Source organism: Elephas maximus, chromosome 4, assembly GCF_024166365.1.
Source record: "Elephas maximus indicus isolate mEleMax1 chromosome 4, mEleMax1 primary haplotype, whole genome shotgun sequence".
Classification (NCBI taxonomy): domain Eukaryota; kingdom Metazoa; phylum Chordata; class Mammalia; order Proboscidea; family Elephantidae; genus Elephas; species Elephas maximus.
Genome location: NC_064822.1, coordinates 142,796,630 through 142,820,374, shown reverse-complemented (window position 1 = coordinate 142,820,374; position 23,745 = coordinate 142,796,630). Strand labels below are relative to the sequence as shown.

The window sequence follows — 23,745 nt, the reverse complement described above, 5'->3', positions numbered from 1 at the left end:
GGATTGCTTGTCGGCCTCTCAGATACCCTAGCAGGTTGTAATGATATATTTAATATATTTAAAACATTTCCAATTGTCTCATTAGTAAAGTAAAGAATTTGAACCAAAACTGTCCAAGGCCTTTTTCATTGGGGATGGAAATGACCTTGACACTAGGTGTAAGTGCTGCCACCAGAGGGCGCTCGAATCACGGAAGGAAATACAACTCAATAGGAAATACAGGCAACACTAAAAACCAAGAAAGGCTTAAATTGCTCTTAAAATGAGACACAGCCATATCTTGTTTGTCTCCTTCACCAATGATTTTTTTTTTTTTTAACATGAACAGTGTAACTTACATGGTCCGTTGTTTGTTGCATGAGATGAATTTGTATAACAGAAGTTTAACCTATCTATGTATTACTAGAAACCCTGGTGGTGTAGTGGTTAAGCGCTATGGCTGCTAACCAAAGGGTCGGCAGTTTGAATCCACCAGGTGCTCCTTGGAAACTCTATGGGGCAGTTCTACTCTGTCCTATAGGGTCGCTATGAGTCGGAATCGACTCGACGGCACTGGGTTTGGTTTGCTTTTTGATGATATTACTATTCTACTCTAAACTTTATCAAGCAGAGGACAGAAGAAAAATTAGTTTCTAGGTTGCTGAAAACACTAGGGGAAGTCAGTTATCATGAAATTAACACTAATTTTTATGCAACTCAATTATTTTGCCACTTTTTTATTCAAGTCAAAACCAGACCCATCCCTCCTACATTATTTTCCAAAGACCACTGACTTAAATGCCTTCTCTCATAGTAGCCCATAGCGGCTTCCTTCTTATTTTGCCATATGACTGCTAATCTATACAACTTCTAACTGACAAATTTAATGTCTCAGAGGCAGAGCAGTTCTTACAAAAGGTGCATTATATAACAGGAAAAATTTTATTTACTTACATGTTCTACAGCATGCTAGTTGATACCTTTTCTCATAAAAACTTTCATTTTCTACTAGATGTTTATAATTTTAACACTTGTTGTTGTTGCTAGTTGTTCTTGAGTCAATTCCAACTCATAAGGACCCGTATGTACATAGCAGAATTGCTCCATGGGGTTTTCAAGGCCGTGACCTTTCAGAAGCAAATCACCAGGTTTATTTTCCAAGGTGCCTCTGGGTGGGTTTCAACCACCAAACTTTCAGCTACTAGTGGAGCACTTAACTGTTTTGCCACCAGGGATTCTGTTTTTAACACTAGATGTTCATATTTTTAACAATGGCTTTATGCCATCGGAAGCCCTGGTAGCATAGTGGTTAAGAGCTATGGCTGCTAACCAAAAGGATGGCAGTTTGAATCCACCAGGTGCTCCTTGCAAACTCTATGGGGCAGTTCTACTCTGTCCTGTAGGGTCGCTATGAGTCGGAATCGACTGGACAGCAATGGGTTTGGTTTTTTTTGTTTTGTTTTGTTTTTACGTGCCATGGGAGCCCTGGTGGCTCTGTGGTTAAGAACTCAGCTGCTAACCAAAAGGTTGTCAATTCAAATCCACCAGCCACTCCTTGGAAACCCTATGGGGGCAGTTCTATTCTGTCCTATAGGGTCGTTATGAGTCAGAACTGACTCGATGGCACACAAGAAGAAAACTGGCCAGTAAATCGAAACCGTTGGGGATTTGGGTTCAACCACCTCAGAGATTGCGTATGCCTTAAGAAGTAATAAACTAGCCAAATGACACTTTAAAATATAGCTCTACTTCCTCCACAGAGCCTGAGCTGACTATCACCTCAGTTCTCATTCTCTCATTCCTCTTTCCCCAAGTGCATGCCCCACTGCTTAGCCTCCCGCTGTCGCTCCTCTTTCTCTTGATGGCCAGCAATTTGTGAATGTAAGGGGTTTGAATGAATGGCGAAGATTTCTCCTTTTCAGAAAGAATAGGGTGCTTTTATTTTTAAGAAAATAAGCACAGATAAAACTGCCTTCTCTCATATCATAGCACTTGAGACACAACAAGGTGTAGTCATTTAAATCCTGGTTCCACTGCTTACAAATTGTGTGAACAAGGACAAAATGTCTAACTTCTCTGTGCCCCCATTTTCTCTTCTGAAGATGAGAATAATGAGATTACCCATTTTACAGAGCGAGCCCTGCTGTAAATACTTAAATGTGCTAGCTTTTGCTGTTATTCTTCCAGCTCTCATTCTACTGTATTGTCATTATCTGCTTTTGTTTCTGGCTTCTTCCTAAAGGCTCTGAGCTCCTTAAGATTGGGGCTGTGCCTGATTTATTCACATGCCCAGAGCCTTTTATAGCACCAGTGCCCATTACAGAATAGATGCTCATTAAATGCTTAATGTAAAAGAATACTATTGAGCCATTTCTCTGTTCTAATTCACAATAAAGCTCCTTAAAAAAAAGAAAGAAGGAAAAAGTTGTTTATACTCTCTGTCTACATTTTGGCCCTTCCAATTCTCTCTTAAACCCACTGCAATTGGCTTTCACTCCCATAATTTTGCAAAAACACCCTCGTTAAGGTCACTGGTCATCTCTAGGTTGCTAAATCCTATGTTCAATTCTCAGTCTCAAATTTAAAATGTTCAAAACCAAGTCCCTCGTTTCGCCTCCAAGCTGCTCCTCCTAACATCTTCCTTATCCCAGGAAATTACAACCCAGTTCTTCTATTAAATTGAATCATTTGAAATTGCCGATATTCAACCAGTTTCAGTTACAAAAACATCAGTTTCACGAGGGTCCACCTAATAATTGCTGAGGCCAAAAAGTTGAGCTTTTAACTCCTCTTTCTCTTGCAATATTAATTCCATATCCTAAGGCCCTTAGTTTGAAATATATTCAGAATCTGTTCACTTCTCACTGATACAAACTTAGTCAAATTACCTTCATCTTTATCTTTTGTGCATATTACTGACCAGTTCTGTCCTTGCCCTTCCCCTCCCCAAGAGTATATATTCTCAATATGACAGAATGAACCTTTTAAAACATATATCAGACCATACTGCTCCTCTGCCCAAAATACACCAGCGGCTCCCTATCTTATTCAGAGAAAAAAAACTAAGTCTTTAACAACAGGCTAATGGCCCTACATGATTTGCCCACTTCTATGGTTCTTTGATCTCATTTTCTACCTGTCTCAGTCTTGTTCACAGTGCTCCAACTAACTGTCCTCCTTGCTGATCAACAAACGCACCAAACTTATCCTCAACCTTTGCAATGTTTCAAATTGGATGGCTCTTGTCTCAGATATCCTCATGGCCGGTTCCCTCACTTCCTTCAGAACTCTTATCAGCCAGCCTTTCCCTAACACCATATATTAGGTAACAAACATACACACATGCTTCATACTTCCTGTCGCTTTTTTTCCTCCATAATACTTATTATATCAATGTACTGTATATTTGCTCCTTTGTTTGTTTATTCTCAGTCTCAACCCAACAAAATGGAAACTACATGAGGGCAGGTATTTTGTCTGTTTGCTCACGACTGTACCTCTAGCAACTACAATGACCTACTTCTGAAAAATCGGCCATTGAAAATCCTATGGAGCCCAGTTCCAATCTGATACTTCATGGGGTTGCCATGAGTTGGAACTGGCTCAATTGCAACTGGTAAAAAGCAAGAGTCCTGGCACACAGTAACCCTCAATAAATATTTCTTGAATGAAATAAATCCACGAATGAGTATATAGCATGTACAATTTTCTATTGAGAGTAGTTGCTTTAAATCTAAAAAAAAAAAAAATCATGGAAAATATCTGCTAATACTGGGTTTACTCATTTAATGGTAAACATTACTTACGGTGGAAGAAATTTACATGCTAGTGCTTCAGGATCACTACATGTTTTAAAACAGGGAGTGGCACAAGGTTCATATCTCCATTCACACATCCTTCTGTAAGGAACTGCTGCTTGAATTTCTGGGGAAAAAAATTCAGTTTAGATTGCGTACAGTGTTAATGCACAGATTGAAAAACGATGATATGAAGCTTCCTATGGCTTGACCCCTCTTCGACTATGACTACAGGGAAAAAAAAGTGTCTTAATTGTTGATGAAAGCATTTCATACTAGTTTGACTATCCCAAAAAAGCAAGAGGCTGAGGGAGGCTAAAGAAAATTCAAAATCTTCTTCATTAGGTTTAGTGGGGTTTCATGGATCTGCATGTAATAATAATACCATATACTTGTTTGGAATTTTGTATTGTACAAAGTAATATTTCATCATTATTCTATTTTATCCTCATAATAATCCTATTAAGCAGGTATTATTTCCATTTTATGAATGAAGAAATTGAGGCTCAGAGCAGCTAAGTGACTTGCCAAGTTCAAACAATTAGAAACATAGTGGGACCAAATCTTGTTTCCTGACTTCAAATCTCCAGAGAACATTCCATGTTTGTTCTTCTCACAGAAGTCAGCACGCTGACTTGAACTTGGTATTACTTGATGACCAAAAAATAAATGAAGGAATTTGAACAATACATATTTACAATTATAAAGCCTATCTTGATGAAGTGTTTCCTCATGCAAACTCTGCTAATACTCCCCCTACCACATCACATAGCAGTCTTCTAGAGCTGCCCAAAAGTATCTCTGAACAAGAAAGCTCCACAAAGAAGGAAGTTCAGGAAATAGGTTATGTTTCTTGGACTCGAGATAGTGAATCCAACTCCAAAGTGTGGGGGAGGAATGTAAGACTTTTTAGAAGGCATCTATGCATCTAAAGATTAACGTAACTGCTAGACCTGGGTTACTGAGCTCATGGGTTAACACTCAGGATGGACTACTAGAGTTTTCTAGGTTCAGGAAGCCCACAAATATCAGTTCTGAGATTTTGATGATGTCATTGGTGCCAGTTCTCCAAAGTTCCGATGGGGTAGTTAGGTCTAGTTCTAATGGAGTTAATTTCTAGAGTAGAGGGGTAAACAGAGGCATGTGAAGTTCAACTATAAGTAAATACAAGTAAAAATATTACAACCACTTTTTTTTTTTTATGGAATATTTTATAGGCCATGTCAGTGACTCTTTCTTAAGATCACAAGAATCCCTTTCAATGGGCAGAAATTTGAAGCTCAATTTGAATTTTCCAAAATCCAGAGACTTGCAAGGTTTAGAGAAATTTATTCTCAACGGAAAGGGCTAATGATTAGCTCTCTTAGACTGCTTTAAGAGGTTTGGTTAGGATGGAAGGCTTTGTTTGTGAGAACCAAGGCAGATATCAAACTCTTGAGTTTTGAAAATAAAGCATGGCTTTTAAACATTGGATAAAGCAGTGGAGGTTGCTTTCTGAAATTCAGAAAATTCAATAGTTATTGACCTCCTAGACTCTCTAGAAATAAGAGCAGATTTCTGCTGAATCAGGAAAATCTTCCAGAAATCAGTGGAACTAGACACTCTTAGTATTCAAAGGAGAGAGACAAATACATTGTCCTTTTCACTAAGAATTAGATTATTCAGAAGTTGTTTTCTAGGAATGAAAAAATAGATACAAGCACTAGAAAACCAGGAGACATGGGTGGACTCTGTTTCCAAAGTCCAGACAGTATTGATAGAGATCCCATTGGGATAATAATAACTAATTCCTATGAAGTAGGTACTATTCATTCTCTCATGTTACCAGTGAGCAAACTGAAGAACAGAGATGTTAAGAAACTTATTCAAGATCATACAACTCTATCTACTTATACACAACTATATAAAAGAACTGGAATCTAAGCTCAAGAAGTCAGTTTTATATCCTGAAATCATATGGGCTCTAAAAGTTAGACAAAACCAGGTTTAATCCTGTCTCTGCCACGTCTTAGCTGATGACATTGCCCAAATTATTTAATCTCTCCAGCTTCAGTAATCCTCCAAAGGCTAGGTGACCTAAAAATAACTGAACTCCAAAGCTTTAGTAATGCAAGCAAGGTTCAGCTTATGAATTCAGAGAGAGAAACTTCCAGAAAAGATGGGAGCTAACCAGAGAGGCAGACAATTCCTTGTTCCACATAGGTTTCAGGCCAGTTACCGCTTCCCTGGGGAATTGAAAGTGTGAGAAGATGTGATTCCATTTGCTATGGGACGCATGATATTTCCTAATCAGTCTATACTTTCAGGAGCATAGCTGGAAGTTGAGTCTGAATATGGAGTTAAGAGTTGCATGAGGAACACAATGAAAGGGACAGGAGTACAGGAAAGGGTGTCAGCAAGAGAGTTAACCAAATTATTCCTGAAAGCTCAGGAGCTAAGTGGAAACAAAGGTCTAGAGTTAGAAGGGGTCTCTATTAGGAACATCCTAGTAATATGCCTAATGACAAAGATAAACAGAACTAAATTCATATGGGTTAAACCAAAGATCAAAGACTGAATAGACAAATAGTACGGAACTAGATAATCCTGTAAAAGGACTTTTACAGTAAAAGTAAAAGAAATTGACTTGTGAACAGACCAAGGTTGTAGCAGTTAATACAACAAAGGGACAGAAAATTATTAAGTTACATGTACAACAGATAAGGGACATCAACATTAGGGAGAATTTAGTTTGAGGCAGCTTGCTTGAGAAGGAACCAAACTCAAGGCAACCCCACAAATCAAAACCAGGCAGACCTGGAGAGACCATAGAACTCAAATCACTACATAACCAACAGATCCTGCCAATTGCATATATTAGGCCAAAGGATGGAATTAATGAAATGGGGCACTGAATTTATATAGAGAGTGCAGTGGTTAAGAGCTCAGCTGCTAACCAAAAGGTCAGCAGTTTCAATTTACCAGCCACTCCTTGGAAACCCTATGGGGCAGTTCCACTCAGTCCTGTAGGTTAACTACAAGTAGGAATCAACTCAGTGGAAATGGGTTTGGTTTATTTATATATATATATATATATATATATATATATATATATATATATATATATATATATATATATATACACCCCAAAACAACCCACAGCCGTCGAGTCGATTCTCACTCATAGCGACCCTATATATATATATACACACACATATGTTTATTTATTTATACAAAAAAAAAAAAAGTCCATCGTTATCGAGTCAATTCTGACCTTTTAGTTAGCAGCCAAATGCTTAACCACTGTGCCACCAGGGCTCTGATAAAAAAAAAAAAATAGATACATATAAATATAAATTATAATTTTAAAAGCATATGAAAAGGCTGCAATGATTTAAGCAAAGACCAGCTGCTGCTAATAAAGCATTTTAATAAATTAATAAATAAAATTTAAACTTTAGGAGTTTCCTAGATATATGTCAATTTAAGTAACCTTAAATATGCCAAAGTTTTCAAAGTTTAAAATTTGAAAATTAATAGAAAAGAACCTGAATACATAAAACGCACACACACATACATACATATACACCATACACACATACACAGACATACACATATAATACACAATACACACTACATACAAATTGGAGCCCTGGTGATGCAGTGGTTAAGAGCCTCATTGCTAATTAAAAGGTTGGCCGTTTAAATCCACCAGCCACTCCTCGGAAATCTTATGGGGCAGTTCTACTCTGCTATGTGTCAGAATCAACTCAATGGCAACAGGTTGGGGTTTTTTGGGAGGGCTTACATGCAAATTAAGGCAGGTTCACATGACCATGGTAAACTTCTTTCGCAGTGTACAACCATGCTGATACTATTCAAAAGCATAATGTATATGCTATACAATTGAACTATTTTATATCCCAATTCCAATAAAGGATCTACATATACACATGCTTATTTTCAATGATAAACAAATCAGTGAAAAGCAGCATAATGTAACAGAAGGAACAATGGTTTTCAAATCAGACCTGCTAGGTTTGCATCCTGGCTATGTACTTGGGCAAGCTCCTTAACCAGTCAGAGCCGGTTTCCTGATCCATAAAATGGGGAATCTACACCATCTACTTCATACAGTATTTTAGAGGATTAGAGCTCATGGAGATAAAACACAGTCTGGCCCCATGCCAGGCAGATTAAATGAAAATTATAGAGGAAAGGGTTGGGAGTATGCGTACAAACAAGACCCCAGGTTATCTTTATATATACCAAATTTGAGGATGATAAAATATGTCTGAAAAGGACTTTGGAAGTGCTCAGTAAATAACTGTTACTACAGTTAAAATGGAATTATTAATGTGTCTTTCCAACAGCACCACAGGAAATTTTTTTCCACTTCAAAGTAAAAAATTAATTTTTAGAAGAATGGATTTAAATACAAAAACCTGCTAAATTTTCTCCCATTATGTAAAGTATTTATTTGTTCTGTTTTTTCTTTTTTTGGAGATCTTGGAAAACGTACCTTCTACGCTGAAGCTACTTGAATATTTAAATTCTTCAGACTCATCATACTTAGATGCTTTGACACCAGAATCTGTGAATACGATGAAAAAGCCTTTCTTGCTGTATAATTCAAATGTGCTGTAACCAGGAATCCAGAGGCCCTGATGGTGGAAAAATGTGGCTCTGCGATGAAAGGCTGAATTCGCCTCCCACAGTTTCAGACTAAGAGTGTCATTGTCATGGACATAGAGAAAGTAGTTTGGCCTTTCAGCAGATTCCAAGGACACAACTGCCAATGCTGTAAAACATAAAGCAGTGTGTTTGACACTCCCCGGGCTCTCAGGAGAAGGTAGATCATGGACGCTGGCATTAAACAATGTATTTATAAAGTCAAAACACTGTACTTTATAATCATCATACATAGTTAATGCCAACAAGAAAGATTTCAGTAATGAATTGTGAAAGGAGCATTTTAAACGTAATGAATAACAGTAACAGCTCCCTCCTCCCTCAAAAAATCAGTCTTTAGAGAGTTCTATTTTTTAAATAATTTCCCATGTTTTGGGGAAAAAAAAAAATATATATATATATATCAACTTATGACCCCAGAATGTACAAGGCAGAAGAAACTGAATGATCAATTGAATACTATGCATTTGTGTTTGTAAACTTTAATATCTTCAAATACATAAAATCTACAAACAGTTAAACTGGATGATAAAAGACCGAGAGAAGGTAGAAAAAAGGCCAATTTAGGGGTGCAACTACATTTCAGTATCACAGGGACCTAAATGAGCAAATGTTCTTACAAGTGACTTTACTGCATTAAGAACTATTTGCTCAACATTATTGTCCACTTCCCAAAAGATAATCAAATGGCTAACTAATAATTACATTTTGCAAATATTTTGAGAAGGGTCATCCTTCTTTGATATGTGCTTTGAAAGTTTTCCTTAGATCAGTAAAACTCATAAGAGAAAAGTTTTGAAATTGAAGATTAAGTTTTTTTTAAATAAATACCATTAATTCTTTTCTACTAAAAGCATTTATTATTGAAAGTCATAAAACGAAGGGTTCTCTAAAATCCAATGTCTCATTCCAAAGACATTTACTGTGTTCCGAAATTTACTGTGTCCTGAAAATTCCTCTGCTGAACACTGAGAGATCCAAAGAATAAAAGAAATTTTTACAAGAAGAAAAAAAAAAAAAAATGTAACCAACACATAAATTAAAACTTCAGATTATGAAAGTTTTCATAGGTTAAAAAAGACCTAAGAGAGCACAGAAAAGAAACAATTTAACTAGAGAATCAGAGTATTTCTTATAATCTGAAATCTAAGTTAGATTCATCCACTCAATAAATATTTATTAAGCATATAAACATACTGCGCACTATTCTAGGTAGGTGTGGTATATCAACAATGCAGTCTGGGCATAAATGGATCAGAAGGGGGCACTAACCAACAGAACAGGTGCCAGGTGGATACAAGCAGTGTAGACCTGCCTGTGCAAACCAGCTAAATGCAGGCCCAGGTTCTTGTCACTTAAGACATGTCAGTGAAGTAGGACAGACAAGGCCAGGTAAGTATACCGGGAAGTCTCAATGACTGCCTAGATTCTGATTTATGCTTTTAATTGCTAACTTCTTTGACACTCAAGTATAATCTATTTCGTTTTACTTTAATCTGGCATTAAAATCTTTCAAATCTTAGTGATCGGTGGGTAATTTTCCAAAAATTTCAAATTAAATTCTGTGATTATTAATACTATGAAAATTTAAGCTGTGCTTTATTTAGGACCAAGAACTCAATCAATTGGAGCTCTAATTAGCACACACATGCCAACAGATAAACAAAGAAAAGATTGTATACATAAAAGAGATAGCTAATTCATGTGTCAATGTATATTTGGTTTTATATAATTTAAGGCCTAGAAAATATCAAAAACATATTAGATCAATTTTTACTGAATATATGAGAAGTGTAAATGGAAAATTAAATTATTATTTTCAATTGGAAATTATACTTACATGATGCCTTCTCTTTGAAAAGGCCTGGAGTGATCATAAAATTAAAAAATAAATTGTCATGAATACCATTTCTTGGAAAAGAGAAAATGCTTCTACTGCTCATATTGGCCCCCAGAATAAGGCCACTGTGCCCATAACTTGCCAGCATATATGGTCCTTCTCCAAGTCCTAGTTAAAAGCAAATCAGAAGATTAAAAGTTAGCATAGAATTTTTAAATTTCAATCTGTCACTTAAATAAAACAGATTTTAATAACTAAAAAATACTCCAAAAAAAAGCCTTTAAAAATGTATCACTAATAACATAACTGAACTCTTTTAAAAACTAATAATTCAGAATACGTATTTCCAATTATGTATGTATATGTTTTATATATATATATATACTGCATGGAAGGTTGAGTTAAGCTTTCTGGACCTCAAAGTTTCTTACCTATATGAAGAAGTTTGCCTAGATTACTTTCCAGCTCTAATATTCCAAGATTCTGATATTCTAATATTCCAAGATTCAATATACATAATAAATTTAACTCTATCAATGGAAACACATTTTGATAGTTTTCTAAGAATCATTTCCCCTTAGTAGATTGCATAGCATAAAAACAGAATTCACAGACATGATACACAATATTTCCTTTTTCTGTAAATTATTGAATTTCATCAGTGAGGTATGTCTATACAAAAATAAATAAATAAGATGAATCTTAAGAGAGAAGTCAAAGACCTTTTTACTTATACTACAATTTCAGTGACTTAATGGGTTCTATACAGAAAAAAGTACCTATTGTAAAAAACTAGTAGAACCAAACCTGAAACTCAACTCGACCAAAATAATTTTTCTGCCCACTCCATCATATAAAGAGAAGTAACTAAATGATAATTAAGTATGCTGATAGTCCAAAAAAAATTTTTTTAGAAGTTCGATTTTATGACAAAAGTTGTATTTACCTTCAACCTAATCTCTGTGTCGCTTAATTTTTTAATACCTGAGATATTACAACACTTTCAATTTCCTCCCAAATCATCAGAAATTAAGTTACATAATTATCAGCTGTATACTTTTTACAGGTATATGCATATTTTGCAGTGTAGTTTAAGTAAAATGTTAACATGTGTTGTAGGTCAGATCACAAAAGATTAATCTGGTTGTTCTCAGTGTATTTCGCTTGCCCTCTTTTTCTCCTTTTTATCTCACAGGCAATTTTCCTTTCCCAGCCCACCCTGAAAAGGAGGAAAAAGATCTAAAGAAATGTGAGGTCCAGGTTTTTCCCCTTTCAGAAATGAAGACCACTAAGGGAAGGGGAGAGGATGACTGGATTGGAGGTATGAGAAGTCTTCCAAGTAGAAAAGAGAACAAGAACCAAACTTTCCATCCTGAGGACCAGGTGAAGAGAGGAGAAACTCAAATGATTAAATTATATTCAAGTGTAGTCCTTACTACTGACTCATCATGTGGGACAACTCATCACTGAGCAGCTGGGGACACTTGTAAGTCATAATGAAAAGAGCTTTATTAGGGACTTCGGCATTTGGAATGGAAATGGAGACGTGAAAGCAGAATTTTCTCCCACACCAAGATGGAGCTAACAGGAACAACGGAGAATTTTTCTGAGCCTGGCAGTACAGTAGTGGGCCCCCACCAATGTTACAAATGTATGTTACACATTGTGCTTCTCCATGAACCAAAATTATACAACAATCAAAGAAAATTATTTCAAAAGACTTTACCACCAATGGCTCATTTCCTAGGAACAACAAGAGCAACATAAACGCCACAGATACAGTTACAGATACACTTCAAATTATTGATAAAAATGTAGATTATAAGGAGATATATTTCAAAATGAGTAAGACATATACAACTACAACTTCACAGCTTGAAACACCCTTATGGATATTCAACATAAGGTTAGAAGAAAGGCGATAGACAGTTAAACAAAAGCTTCTCTCCCCTACTGCACATGTCCTTTAGTACAGCAACCTGAAGAGATAATTTTTATCTGAGAAATTCATTTGTACAAAAATCTAAAGCTTCTGAAATGACTCTCAGTTAACTGATATCTTGCTTTTGAATTGTTTTCATGTATTTTCACCAACAGTTGAGAGACAAGTCATTGACCTTACCATAATTTTTTGCAATGAGAAATATAATTTCAATGTCTACTAAAAGCAATCATTTCCTGCAGTAATACTTTAAACACAGTAACAAGCACATTCTGTCTAGTACATTGACAGGGAACTGCCAGAAATTCAAGCCAGATTCAGAAGTGGACGTGGAACCAGGGATATCATTGCTGATGTCAGATGGATCTTGGCTGAAAACAGAGAATACCAGAAAAATGTTTACCTGTGTTTTATTGACTATGCAAAGGCATTCGACTGTGTGGATCATAACAAATTATGGATAATATTCCGAAGAATGGGAATTCCAGAACAGTTCATTGTGCTCACATGGAACCTGTATATAGATCAAGAGGCACAAGGGGATACTGCATGGTTTAATGTCAGGAAAGGTGTGTATCAGGGCTGTATCCTTTTATCATACTTATTCAATCTGTATGCTAAGCAAATAATCTGAGAATCTGGACTATATGAGGAAGAACGGGGCATCAGAAATGGAGGAAGACTCATAAACAACCTGGGTTATGCAGATGACACAGCCTTGCTTGCTGAAAGTGAATATGACTTGAAGCACTTACTGATGAAGATCAAAAACTACAGCCTTCAGTATGGATTAATTTTCGCATAAAGAAAATAAAAATCCTCAAAACTGGACCATAAGCAACATTATGATAAATGGAGAAAGTACTGAAGTTGTCAAAGATTTAATTTTATTTGGATCCACAATCAACACCCATGGAAGCAACAGTCAAGAAATCAAATGATGTATTACATTGGGTAACTCTGCTATAAAATATCTCTTTAAAGTTGTAAAAAGCAAAGATGTCACTTTGAGGACTAAGGTGCACCTGACCCAAGCCACGGTATTTTCAATTGCTTCATATGCATGTGAAAGCTGGACAATGAATAAAAAGATCAAAGAAGAATTGATGTCTTTGAACTACGGTGTTGATGAAGAATATTGAATATACCATGGCCTGCTGGAAGAACAAACAAATGTCTTGGAAGAAGTACAGCCAGAATGCTCCTTAGAAGGGAAGATGGTGAGACTTCATCTTACATACCTTGGAAATGTTAGCAGGAAGGACCAGTCCCTGGAGAAGGACATCATGCTTGGTAAAGTAGAGGGTCATTGAAAAAGAGGAAGACCCTCAATGAGATGGATTGACAATAGCCTCAAACACAGCAGTGATTGTGATGACAGCACAGGACCAGACAGTGTTTCATTCTGTGGTACATAGGTTTAGTATGAATCAGAACCAACTCAACAGCACCTGTATCTAATAAAACTAAGGAGCCCTGGTGGAACAGTGGTTAAAGCTCTTGGCTGCCAACTGAAAGATCAGGAGTTTGAATCCACCAGCCACTCCCTGGGAGAAGATTTACGGCTTTGGAAATCCTATGAGGCAGCTCTACTCTGTCCTTTTGGGTTGCTATGAGTCCAAACTGACTTACTACGGTGGGTTTGGTTTTGGGATCTAATAAAATCACTCTGAACTTAAAACTTACACAAGTTTTAGCAGAATATTGAACTCCTTGCTCACCTACAGCAATAACAATACCTCTACATTTTTAGTAAATGCCATAAAAATGAGCATGAAGTTATCATATACAGACTTTATAGTGAGGGTTATTGAAATTTTTCTTTCCCCCCTACATAATCACAAATGTTCATTTCTGTATTAGCTTTAAATAACATGTATATCTTAATAACATAGTAACCAGCATGTGGTAAGCAATGAACTCAACAAATAGCTGTGAATTTATTTAGGATGAAACAAATTAAGAATAATCATTTCAAATCATTTACTTTTCATTAATAGTATCAGAAATCTCTGTAATTACATAACCCCTTTTTTTGTTTGTTTTCAATTTTCTATCTCTATTGCAGTACTTTATCAAACTCTTACTCCCTTTGCCAGGTTGATACTTTCCCTATTACCACAATCATAGGAAATAGATTCCTTCGTCACACCATGTAATGTATTAGTGTATCACGAAGGTTGAATGTCCTGTATTCACCCTATGAATATTGTTGTTGTTGTTAGGTGCCGTCAAATTGGTTCCAACCCCATGCACAACAGAATGAAACATTGCCCAGTCCTGTGTCATCCTCACGATCATTGCTGAGTTCGAGCCCATTGTTGGAGTCGTGTCAATCCATCTCATTGAGGGTCTTCCTCTTTTTCGCTGACCCTCTACTTTACCAAACATGACATCCTTCCCCAGGGACTGGTTCCTCCTGATAACATGTCCAAAGTACATAAGATGAAGTCTCACCATCCTCCCTTCTAAGGAGCATTCTGGCTCTACTTCTTCCAAGACAGATGTGTTCATTCTTCTGGCAATCCAACACAATATTATAAATGAAACTAGAAGAACTGGTTTAAAGAGCTGGTTTAAAGAATCCTGTAATGCATTAGAAAAAAGAACAATCACTAGAATGCAGCAGACTTGTTGACAGAAAGCAAAATGTACCAATAAATTAATCTATAGCAAAAGGCAGATATTCAGTATTCATAGGCAATTCTGCTTCTAGGCCCAAGGGACTGCAGAAGGAATGCTAAAGAGTACAGAGATGCAGATGGAGATTTTCAAAAACGGGAAATATTTGTGATCTAGATTTTTATATAATTAACCAGAGTGCTTTTTTAATGTTTTTTTTTTTTTCTCCATCAAATTTACAAAGATTGTTTCCTAAAAGTTGAGGAAATATTAACGTAAATAACCAAAGCTAGATTGCACACATTTGCTTTTTAATACATCTCTCCTGTTCTCCAAACCTATCCGGCCATGTTTGGACATTTACAGCTTAAACTGTCAGATTTTCCTTGGCTCAGTAAGGCACCTAAACTGCCTTGCATAGATTGATTAGAGTTCTTTAATGGCCCAGCTTTTCTGTAACTATTACTGTAACTTGTCTTTCATGGATCCAGTATTTGTCCAGTCACTGAGAGAGCTGACACTTCCTTAAAAAAACCAAACCAAACCCAGTGCCATCAAGTCGAGTCTGACTCATAGCAACTCTATAGGACAGAGTAGAACTGCCCCATAGAGTTTCCAGGGAGCATCTGGCGGATTCAAACTGCCGACCCTTTGGTTAGCAGCCGTAGCACTTAATCACTACACCACCAGGGTTTCCGACACTTCCTTAAAACCTCTTAATTGTTTGAATTGGTTTAAGCGGCTATACCTTCCTCATCAAATAGATTTCAGAGTAAGCAGACTCCTGTTATCTTCTGGCATTTTCCCTGAGGATGTAATTTTCTGTCTCTTCTTATATTTATGCCTTAGGTTTAGGCAGCAGTGTCCTCAGAATTCTCATTGCTGATCTCATTTCCTAAAAGTCTCATATTGGAACTCAGCTTTGCTTCTCATAAAAGAGTGACGCTGTGATTGTTATAGTAACAAAAATATCAAATTTATGATCAGATGAAATTTCAGAGACAATAAATTGGAGGCTCATTAACTCCCCCTTGATTTCTTAAGTTTCATGCCCCATGAACCACTCACTCACACAGTCAAAAACTAGACCTTGTCATCTTCAACAACTGAATCCTCAAAATTCTTCTGTCAAACACTCACTGTCTAACCATCACTGCCAGTCCTTCTGCCTCACTCCTCTGGTACTCACTCCTGTAATCCTTCAATCTCAGCAAAACCCTATCATTTTTCACTTTTTATCACTCTTTATGTCTTCATCTCCCTCCTTATCCAAATTAGAATTCTTGTTCTGGCACCATAATCACACACTTACATTCTTACCTTGCTGGCCCTACTCTCTCCTTGTTGCATTGTTTCTGTTGTTAGTTGACATCGATTTGGCTCCCACTCAGAGCGACCTCATATGTAACAGAATGAAATGTTGCCCAGTCCTGTGCCATGTTTACAATCATTGATGTGTTTGAGTCCGTTGTTACAGTTATTGTGTCAATCCATCTCATTGAGGGTTTTCCTCATTTTTGCTGATCCTCTACTTAACCAAATATGATGTCCTTTTCTGAGGACATATCAAAGTAAGCGAGCCGAAGTCTTGCCACCCTCCCTTCTAAGGAGTATCCTAGTTCTATTTCTTCAAATACTGATTTGTTCATTCTTTTTATAGTCTGCAATATGTTCAACATTCTTTGCCAACACTGCAATTCAAATGCATCATTTTTCACTATCCAGCTTCTGCATGCATATACCCATATGGAAAAATCACAACAAATCTAAGACTTGCACCTGAGTATCAGAAGTTAACTGCAGAAAAATCAGGCAGTCACCTAGGCCTGAGCCAACCAGGAGAACTCCAAAATTATTACAACAAAAAATAAAATAGATACTCAACCTTGCTAGAAATTTCCTAGTAATTTCATTTCTTCACTCACCAGAAGATGATTTCATAGCTTCTTCTTTCTCCCCAAGTCTTCAATATCACCCCTCCACACCACACTTTCAGCTGATCACCTATTCTCTTAACCTTATAGTGAAAACAGAAGCCCTAAGAACTATCATCTTTCCATCATCAATATTCACCAATTTAAATGCTTTTGCACCCACACACCCTGCTTTCTGTTCTGTTGGAAAGAAAAAAAGTCACACCTAACTAAGGTTAGCCCCTCCACTTGAGCTCTGAATCACATCCACTCTCAACTTCATAAAGATACTGCCCCTGCAATTATTCCCTTCCTCTATCGCTTCATCAATTTATTTCTCTACTCTTTTCCCCTTTTTCTCTACCTTTGGGTATTTTCACTTTATTACTTCCTATTCTCTCCTTAACCCTCTCCAGGCTGACCTACCTCCCAACTACTCCAGTTAGGCAGCTATTAAAGTCATCAGTTACCTACATTTTTGTCTTCATCTCAACAGCCCTCTTAGCATAATTTTGCATTGTTGACCACTTTCCTCTTTCACTTTATTTCTTGACTTCTGTCACATTCTCTTGCTTTTCTGCCCCTGCATTAGCACTCTTTCTCAGTCTTATTTCCTCCTCATCTTCCAGGTGACTGTGTCTTAGGTCTCTGACTTTGGCCCTCATCTCTTCGTTGTTTGAAATTCTCCCTAAACGATGTCATCCAGTTCTGTGGTTTCAAATATCATCTTCAAACTGATAACTGGGTCTTTTCCATGAGCTCTTGACTTAAACATCCATCTGCTCATTCAACTGGAATATCTAAAGAACTATTAAAATTACCATCTCAAAAGGTGAACTCTAACCCAGGCCCAGATTAGCTCATTTCAGTAGATGGCAACTTCTTTCATCAGTTGTTGAGGAGAAAAATCTTTGAGTCACCCTTGACTCCTTGTGTTATCTCACACTCCATGAGCCAATCCACTGAGTCCTATAGACCATACAACACTTGCCCCGCTCATATCCAAATCAACTTCTTTTGTCATCTTTGCTGCTATCACTCTTGTCAAAGCCACCATCATATCTCACTTTAGGTCTTACAACAGTCTCCAGGTTTCATTCTCTCCACTCTCCTCTCCTACAGTACATCCTTCACACAGCAGCAGAGTGATCTTTATAAAGTTAAAATCACATCATGCTTCTCGCCTCCTTAGTGCTCCCCCCAAAGACTTCTCATTGCAACAAAAATAAAATAAAATCCCTTACCTCGAGCAAGGCCCTACATGATCTGGTGCTTGCTCCCTCTGACCTCATCTCACTTCACACTTGTTGACCATGGTACAGTCTTCCTGGCTTCTCTTTTGTCCCAAACAATTGTCAATTTTTTTTCTCATTTCAGAAATTTATTATTTTCTGTTCCTTCTTCTTTGTACACTATCTTCCAGGATCATGAAATGGCAGTTTCCTTCTCACCATTCAAGTCAACTCAAATGTCATCTCCCAGAAGTCACCCTACTGTAGATGCTGGGACCAGAACCCAGGTATATATGATCCCAAACTCTCTAAGCCCACACATTCATCTACCAACCATATCTTATTGTCTATGCACAAAAAAGATGAGCAGTATCAGGTGTATGATAGATTTTCAAGAAGTGTTTGTTTATTGAGGTACTCTAAAGTAGAAATTAACAGTTTGGGTTTTGAAGTCTGTTAGAAGTGGAATTGGATCCTGGTTCTACCACTTAACTACCTTGAGTAAGTTATTTAACTTTGATCAGGGTTAACTTCCTCATCTATAAAATAAGATTAATCACCTCTAAACTCAGAGATAGAGTAAATAAGAGTAAAGGAGTGATGTGCTTACTACAGTGTTTTGAACATAATAAGCAATTAATAAACTGTAGTATTAATTGGATGAATTTGATCTGCTAGTTATCAAGCACAAGCATAACTTTCTCATCCAATTTAGTGTTTTGTTCCCTGAAACTACTGATCTGTTTGTCATTTTCTGCCAGCTCCCGCATGTCTGAATATGCTGCACTAATGATGGCTCTGGGCGCTGGGAAGGGTATGAGCCACATCCTTCCTCATTCTCAAACTACACACCTGCCAAACTACTACTAATTCCCCAGATTTCCCCCTTCTCTGTTATTCACTCCAGCATTTGATGTAGGGTACAAGTCGTCCCAAGCTACTCCATATAATGAGATAGTACTGAAAGACAAAGTCCTTTCTAATGGCTGAGACACCATACAAAATTAGGGTTGAGGACAACACAGACAGAAAACATAGGCATTGACATCACTGCAGCTGACTATTAGATTGTTATGAGACAACCGAGCAAACATCCACATGCTGCTGATCTGCTGGTTGGGATGCTGTCTACACAGGAGACTGGGAAGAAAAACCACTTGGAAACATTCAAATATTGCTAACCTGTTTGTTATTACTGAGAAATTCATCTGAAATCTGATAGATAGATTTAATCACTAAAAGTTACTAAGTGAATATCACTGAGTTGGCAGGTAAAACTTGGAACTACTGATCCAATATAATGAAAAAACATGCTTTTTAAGATTACCTATAATGATTCATATTAGTCACTAAAACAAAAAGCCAATTCCATTGTCATCGAGTCCATTCTGACCCATAGGGACCCTACAGGACAGAGTAGAAGTGCCCCCTATGGTTTCCAAGGCTGCAATCTTTATGGAGGCAGATTGCCACATCCTTCCACAGGGTGGCTGGTAGGGTCCGCTGACCTTTCAGTTAGCAGCCAAGCACTTAACCACTGCACCACCAGAGCTCCTCAGATTAGTCACAGATATACTTTAAAATCTCATTTACATGATTATTAAAAGTCTTCTTTTCTTCTTTGGTAGGTCTGAGAGACTTTCATTTTTACCTTATCAATAAGTTCTCGTTCTGTTAATATGTAAATAATGATTTTTGCCTACAGTTATGGCTAAACATATTCTTTGTTATTTTTAACACATTTACAATTTGTTTCTTTGATTTTCACAGCATAATAAAATTTGGGCAATGTCTGTATTTTTCCATAGTGGTAAAATGTATACCCTTTGTATATGTATTTTATCCTTTTAAAAAATTAACTGATGTTACTCATCCATTCATTCATATCATTCAAAAACTATGTGTTAATTGCCTCCTAAGGGCTGGGAACTGAGTTACACACCCTTTTATTATTCAAGGTATAAATTTTAACTAGCGTACTTAAGAAATTTTAATAAATTTAATAAGTAGAGGCTTTCATAGAGTATATAACAAATTCTGAACTATTTATACTTTTTTCCCCAACATAAGTTTTTCACAAACTTTAACATGAAAATACACTTAACAGAATACTATAGTTATATTCTTTATTAAAAAGTCACGTACCTTCATTGTAATATTCACAATCAAGGGCTAAAAAGGAAGAAAAAAAAAATGAATCGATGTAAGAAATTGACCACAAGACATGGCCATATATTCAGCAATGACCAGGTGAAAGTACATAGAGTAACATAATTATTTGGAAACTTCCTCTGTTCAAAGGGTATTCTTTATGAATGATTTGTTTTCATTAACTAAATTTAATAAGATTATTTTAGAGGTCAGCAAATGTATCTGTCAATTTAGAAATGTCAACTTAAAGTGTTAAAATCATTAAGTGTTATTCAGGTGACTTACTACCTACCTACACAGATAAACTAAAAAGTTTAAAGAGTCCAATCTATAAGCAAACCCAATATTAGGTTATTTATTTATTTTGTAAAAAATAGAGGTTTCTTAAAACCAGAACAGAGTGAAATTGCACAGGCATAAGAGGATTAGAGTTATAAATGATTTCTTTGAGAATGGTTTATAAATAATTTACAGTTCAAATGTTACAATGACAGCAATGAAACACAGAATGCAAAAACTACCTTAAATTTTTCTTTTCATAAATCCTTTTGCTATAATACCATTTGTCTACTTTGTCAAAGGAATATAAAAATCAGTTGTCTTAAATAGTAAATTCTATTTCCATGTCTTTCATGGAATTAGTTCTATGATAAAGGAAAAATTAATATGAATCTCCTTATAAGGTTCCCATTTAGTGATGTTCTAAGGACAGTACTCACAACAAGTAGTAGACGATCTCCAGTGAACTGATACCCCTTCCTGACAACATTTGTATGCATACGCTGCAATACTTGTACATAAGCATTCGCAATCTCCGCCAAGATTACAGTTACATGTATCTTCATGGCAATTTTTGGCAAAAGAAGTAACATCGATCTAAAAACGAAGTGAAAGATGATTTCATTTCAATAACTACCGACCATAATTCATTAAACTTAACCTTCTAAAAGAAAATTAACTGGTATATTTTCAAAATTTGTTGGCTTAACAATGTCATTTGGAGGGTTCTCAATATCTTTACATCTCTGTATTGCCCAAAGGAGAAACAAATTTATAACGCAAATATAATATCAAAGATCAAAGAAATAAAGTTAATGACTAAATATCATTGCAATATCTGCAATATAGCAGATTATTCACTGTTTAATTATTGGCATATTCACATGACATTAAAAGAAGAGCATATTCTGCTTCCAACTGTGCTTTCTCTTGATTTTTCAAATATCTTAAGCTTTTTGACATTACTACTGGGACCTAGAATTATTACACTGGAAAGGAATTTAGGAAGTTAAGCTTCTAAATAAACTACGTTCTATCTTGGGATATGCTTCTAAACCCATTTGAAAAGCGTCACTAGTGATACTTTTAAACTATACCTTGAGATGAGGAGAAGAATGCCCAGTTGGCAATGCTCTCTGAACGCAAATAAACATGATCACTGAGAGACTCATCTACAGAAATCTGCTCATTTTGCATAGAATAGCTAATTTTTCTCAGAGGTAACTCATGAAGAGTTAAGAAACGAGTTTGGGAATAGTAATGATGAGCTAGCATGGCATAAGTTAGAATTCAGGAATGCTAAGTGAAGCAATGCACCAAATATTACTATCCAATAAACTGTATTTAAATAATGTTCTGGGTGAATAAGTTTAATAACCTCAAATTTCAATTTCTCTATGTCCTCCAATGCAGGCTCTGCCCCTCAACTCTAACTACAGACTACACAATTATTTCCAAATAACCACTATACATTTATGCCTTGATCATAAATGATGTCTATAAAAATACTTTATAAACGAAAACAAATTACTACAAATACAATGTACAAAGACATGGTGTTAAATGAGATGAAGCGAAACAGAATGAGTAAATCAATTAAGGCATTATTTCTACAGAAAAGCAAACTAAAAAAATTGTCCTCCTAAAAATGGTTAAGCAGTATACTTGAAAGCCAATGGGGTAGCTAAATTATTTGTCCAGTTCACCTCAACATTATAGAAGCAGTACTTCTTTAAATCTGAGAGTTTAGTAAAGCATTCATTTACCACGTTGCGACATGGAGCAAAAACATCACTGTACAAAATGGAGCATTCTCTCTTGGCATATGGAAATTTGTTTTGCTGTGCCTCGCAGGGTTTAATTGTTTCACTTGGGGTTTCACACTGTTGAAAAAATTAAGGGAGAAAAAAATGAAACTCTTAAAAGGGTGATTTCTGAAACTGAAACCAGAAAAACTTACCTGACTCTGCTACAATTTGCATTTTATACATTCTCATCCATTTAGAAAGGCTTTATCTAAAGCATCTGCTCCAGCTAACTCGATATTAATGGCATATATTGTTTCCGAAGGTGACAAAATATAATACTAAAATCATAGTGATAGTGGAGATAGTGTATAGGTAATTGTAATTGTCTTAAAATATGGTATTTACTTGACAAAAAATTACATAAGCAAATGAAGCTCTTTCATTTTTCACTTTTCTCATTTTTGTCACAACCCATCTTCGAGTCCCTACAGCCTCACCTTCCATACAGTCAACAGTTTGGCCTCTACCTCCTCTATTCCACTTCCTTGAAACTTCCCTGGAAAAGTTCACCAATGACCTCTTAATTACTAAACATAAAGTGACTTTTCAGTCTTCATCTCACTTGTCCTTTCCCCACCTCAACTCTGTTTAATACTTTGCCCTCTTTTGGTTTTGGAGACACCATTTTCTGCTGGGTTTTCTCCTACCTCATTGGCTATTGCTCTCCAATCTCTTTCCACCTTCCTCCTCTGCCGTGCTTATTATCAAACCTCTCCTTTTCTCATTCTTTATACTTGTCTGGGCTTCAACAACCTGGATATAGAAATAACTGCCAAATCTGTATCTCCAGCCAAGATTTTTGTCCCCATTCCCTCCCACCACCCACAAACCTATTCTTCTCTTTGCCTTGCCTTAAGAAAGAGCACCAGCATCTACCTAGTGAGCCAGGAAGGTAGGAGACTTCTTGGAATCCTCCATATTCATTCTTCCAAATACAACCTTTCAACAGATAGTGATGATTTTCATCTTTAAGGCCCCTCAAATTTAGAGTTTCCGAAATCTTTGCTGACTCAACATTTCTAGGTAGAGCCTCCCAACTAGTCTTTGGATTTTTAGTCTAGAACCTGGCCCTTGTATCTTGCATCTCTATACTTTGCATTCCAGCCATTCCTAACTTCAATCATACTGAACTTCTTCAATTTCCTTTCAGGCACCATATTCTCTCCAGCTTCCTGGTACCTTTAGATAGCTGCTCCCTCGTTTCCCTGTTATAATCTTTCTCATAATCTTCACTTGCCCAGCTCCTATGAATTTTATAGGATTCAGCTCAGAGGCACCTTCTCCAGGAAACTCCCTTTACAATCACAACTGCCATTTGGTATGCACTTTGAGCCCTGCTGGCACAGTGGTTAAGACCTTTGGCTGCTAATCAAAAGCTTGGCAGTTCAAATCCACCAGCCACTCCTCTGAAACCCTGAAGTAGTTCTACTCTTTCCTATAGGGTCACTATGAGTCAAAATTGATGCAACAGGTTTGGCTTTTTGGTTTTCTATCAAAGTATTTACCTGACT

At 36.5% G+C, this 23,745-nt stretch overlaps 1 protein-coding gene across 1 annotated transcript in view; it reads right to left on the bottom strand.

Moving 5' to 3' along the window:
• OTOGL (otogelin like) overlaps positions 1-23,745 on the bottom strand; it is a 344,392-nt gene that overhangs the window by 63,755 nt on the left and 256,892 nt on the right. The window contains exons 31-36 of the mRNA XM_049884965.1: positions 22,193-22,309; positions 20,867-21,023; positions 20,142-20,168; positions 10,288-10,455; positions 8,278-8,556; positions 3,786-3,903 (exon numbers count right to left, since the gene is read on the bottom strand). Of these exons, the coding sequence (XP_049740922.1) occupies positions 3,786-3,903; positions 8,278-8,556; positions 10,288-10,455; positions 20,142-20,168; positions 20,867-21,023; positions 22,193-22,309 (866 nt within the window). The remainder of the gene's footprint in view (positions 1-3,785; positions 3,904-8,277; positions 8,557-10,287; positions 10,456-20,141; positions 20,169-20,866; positions 21,024-22,192; positions 22,310-23,745) is intronic.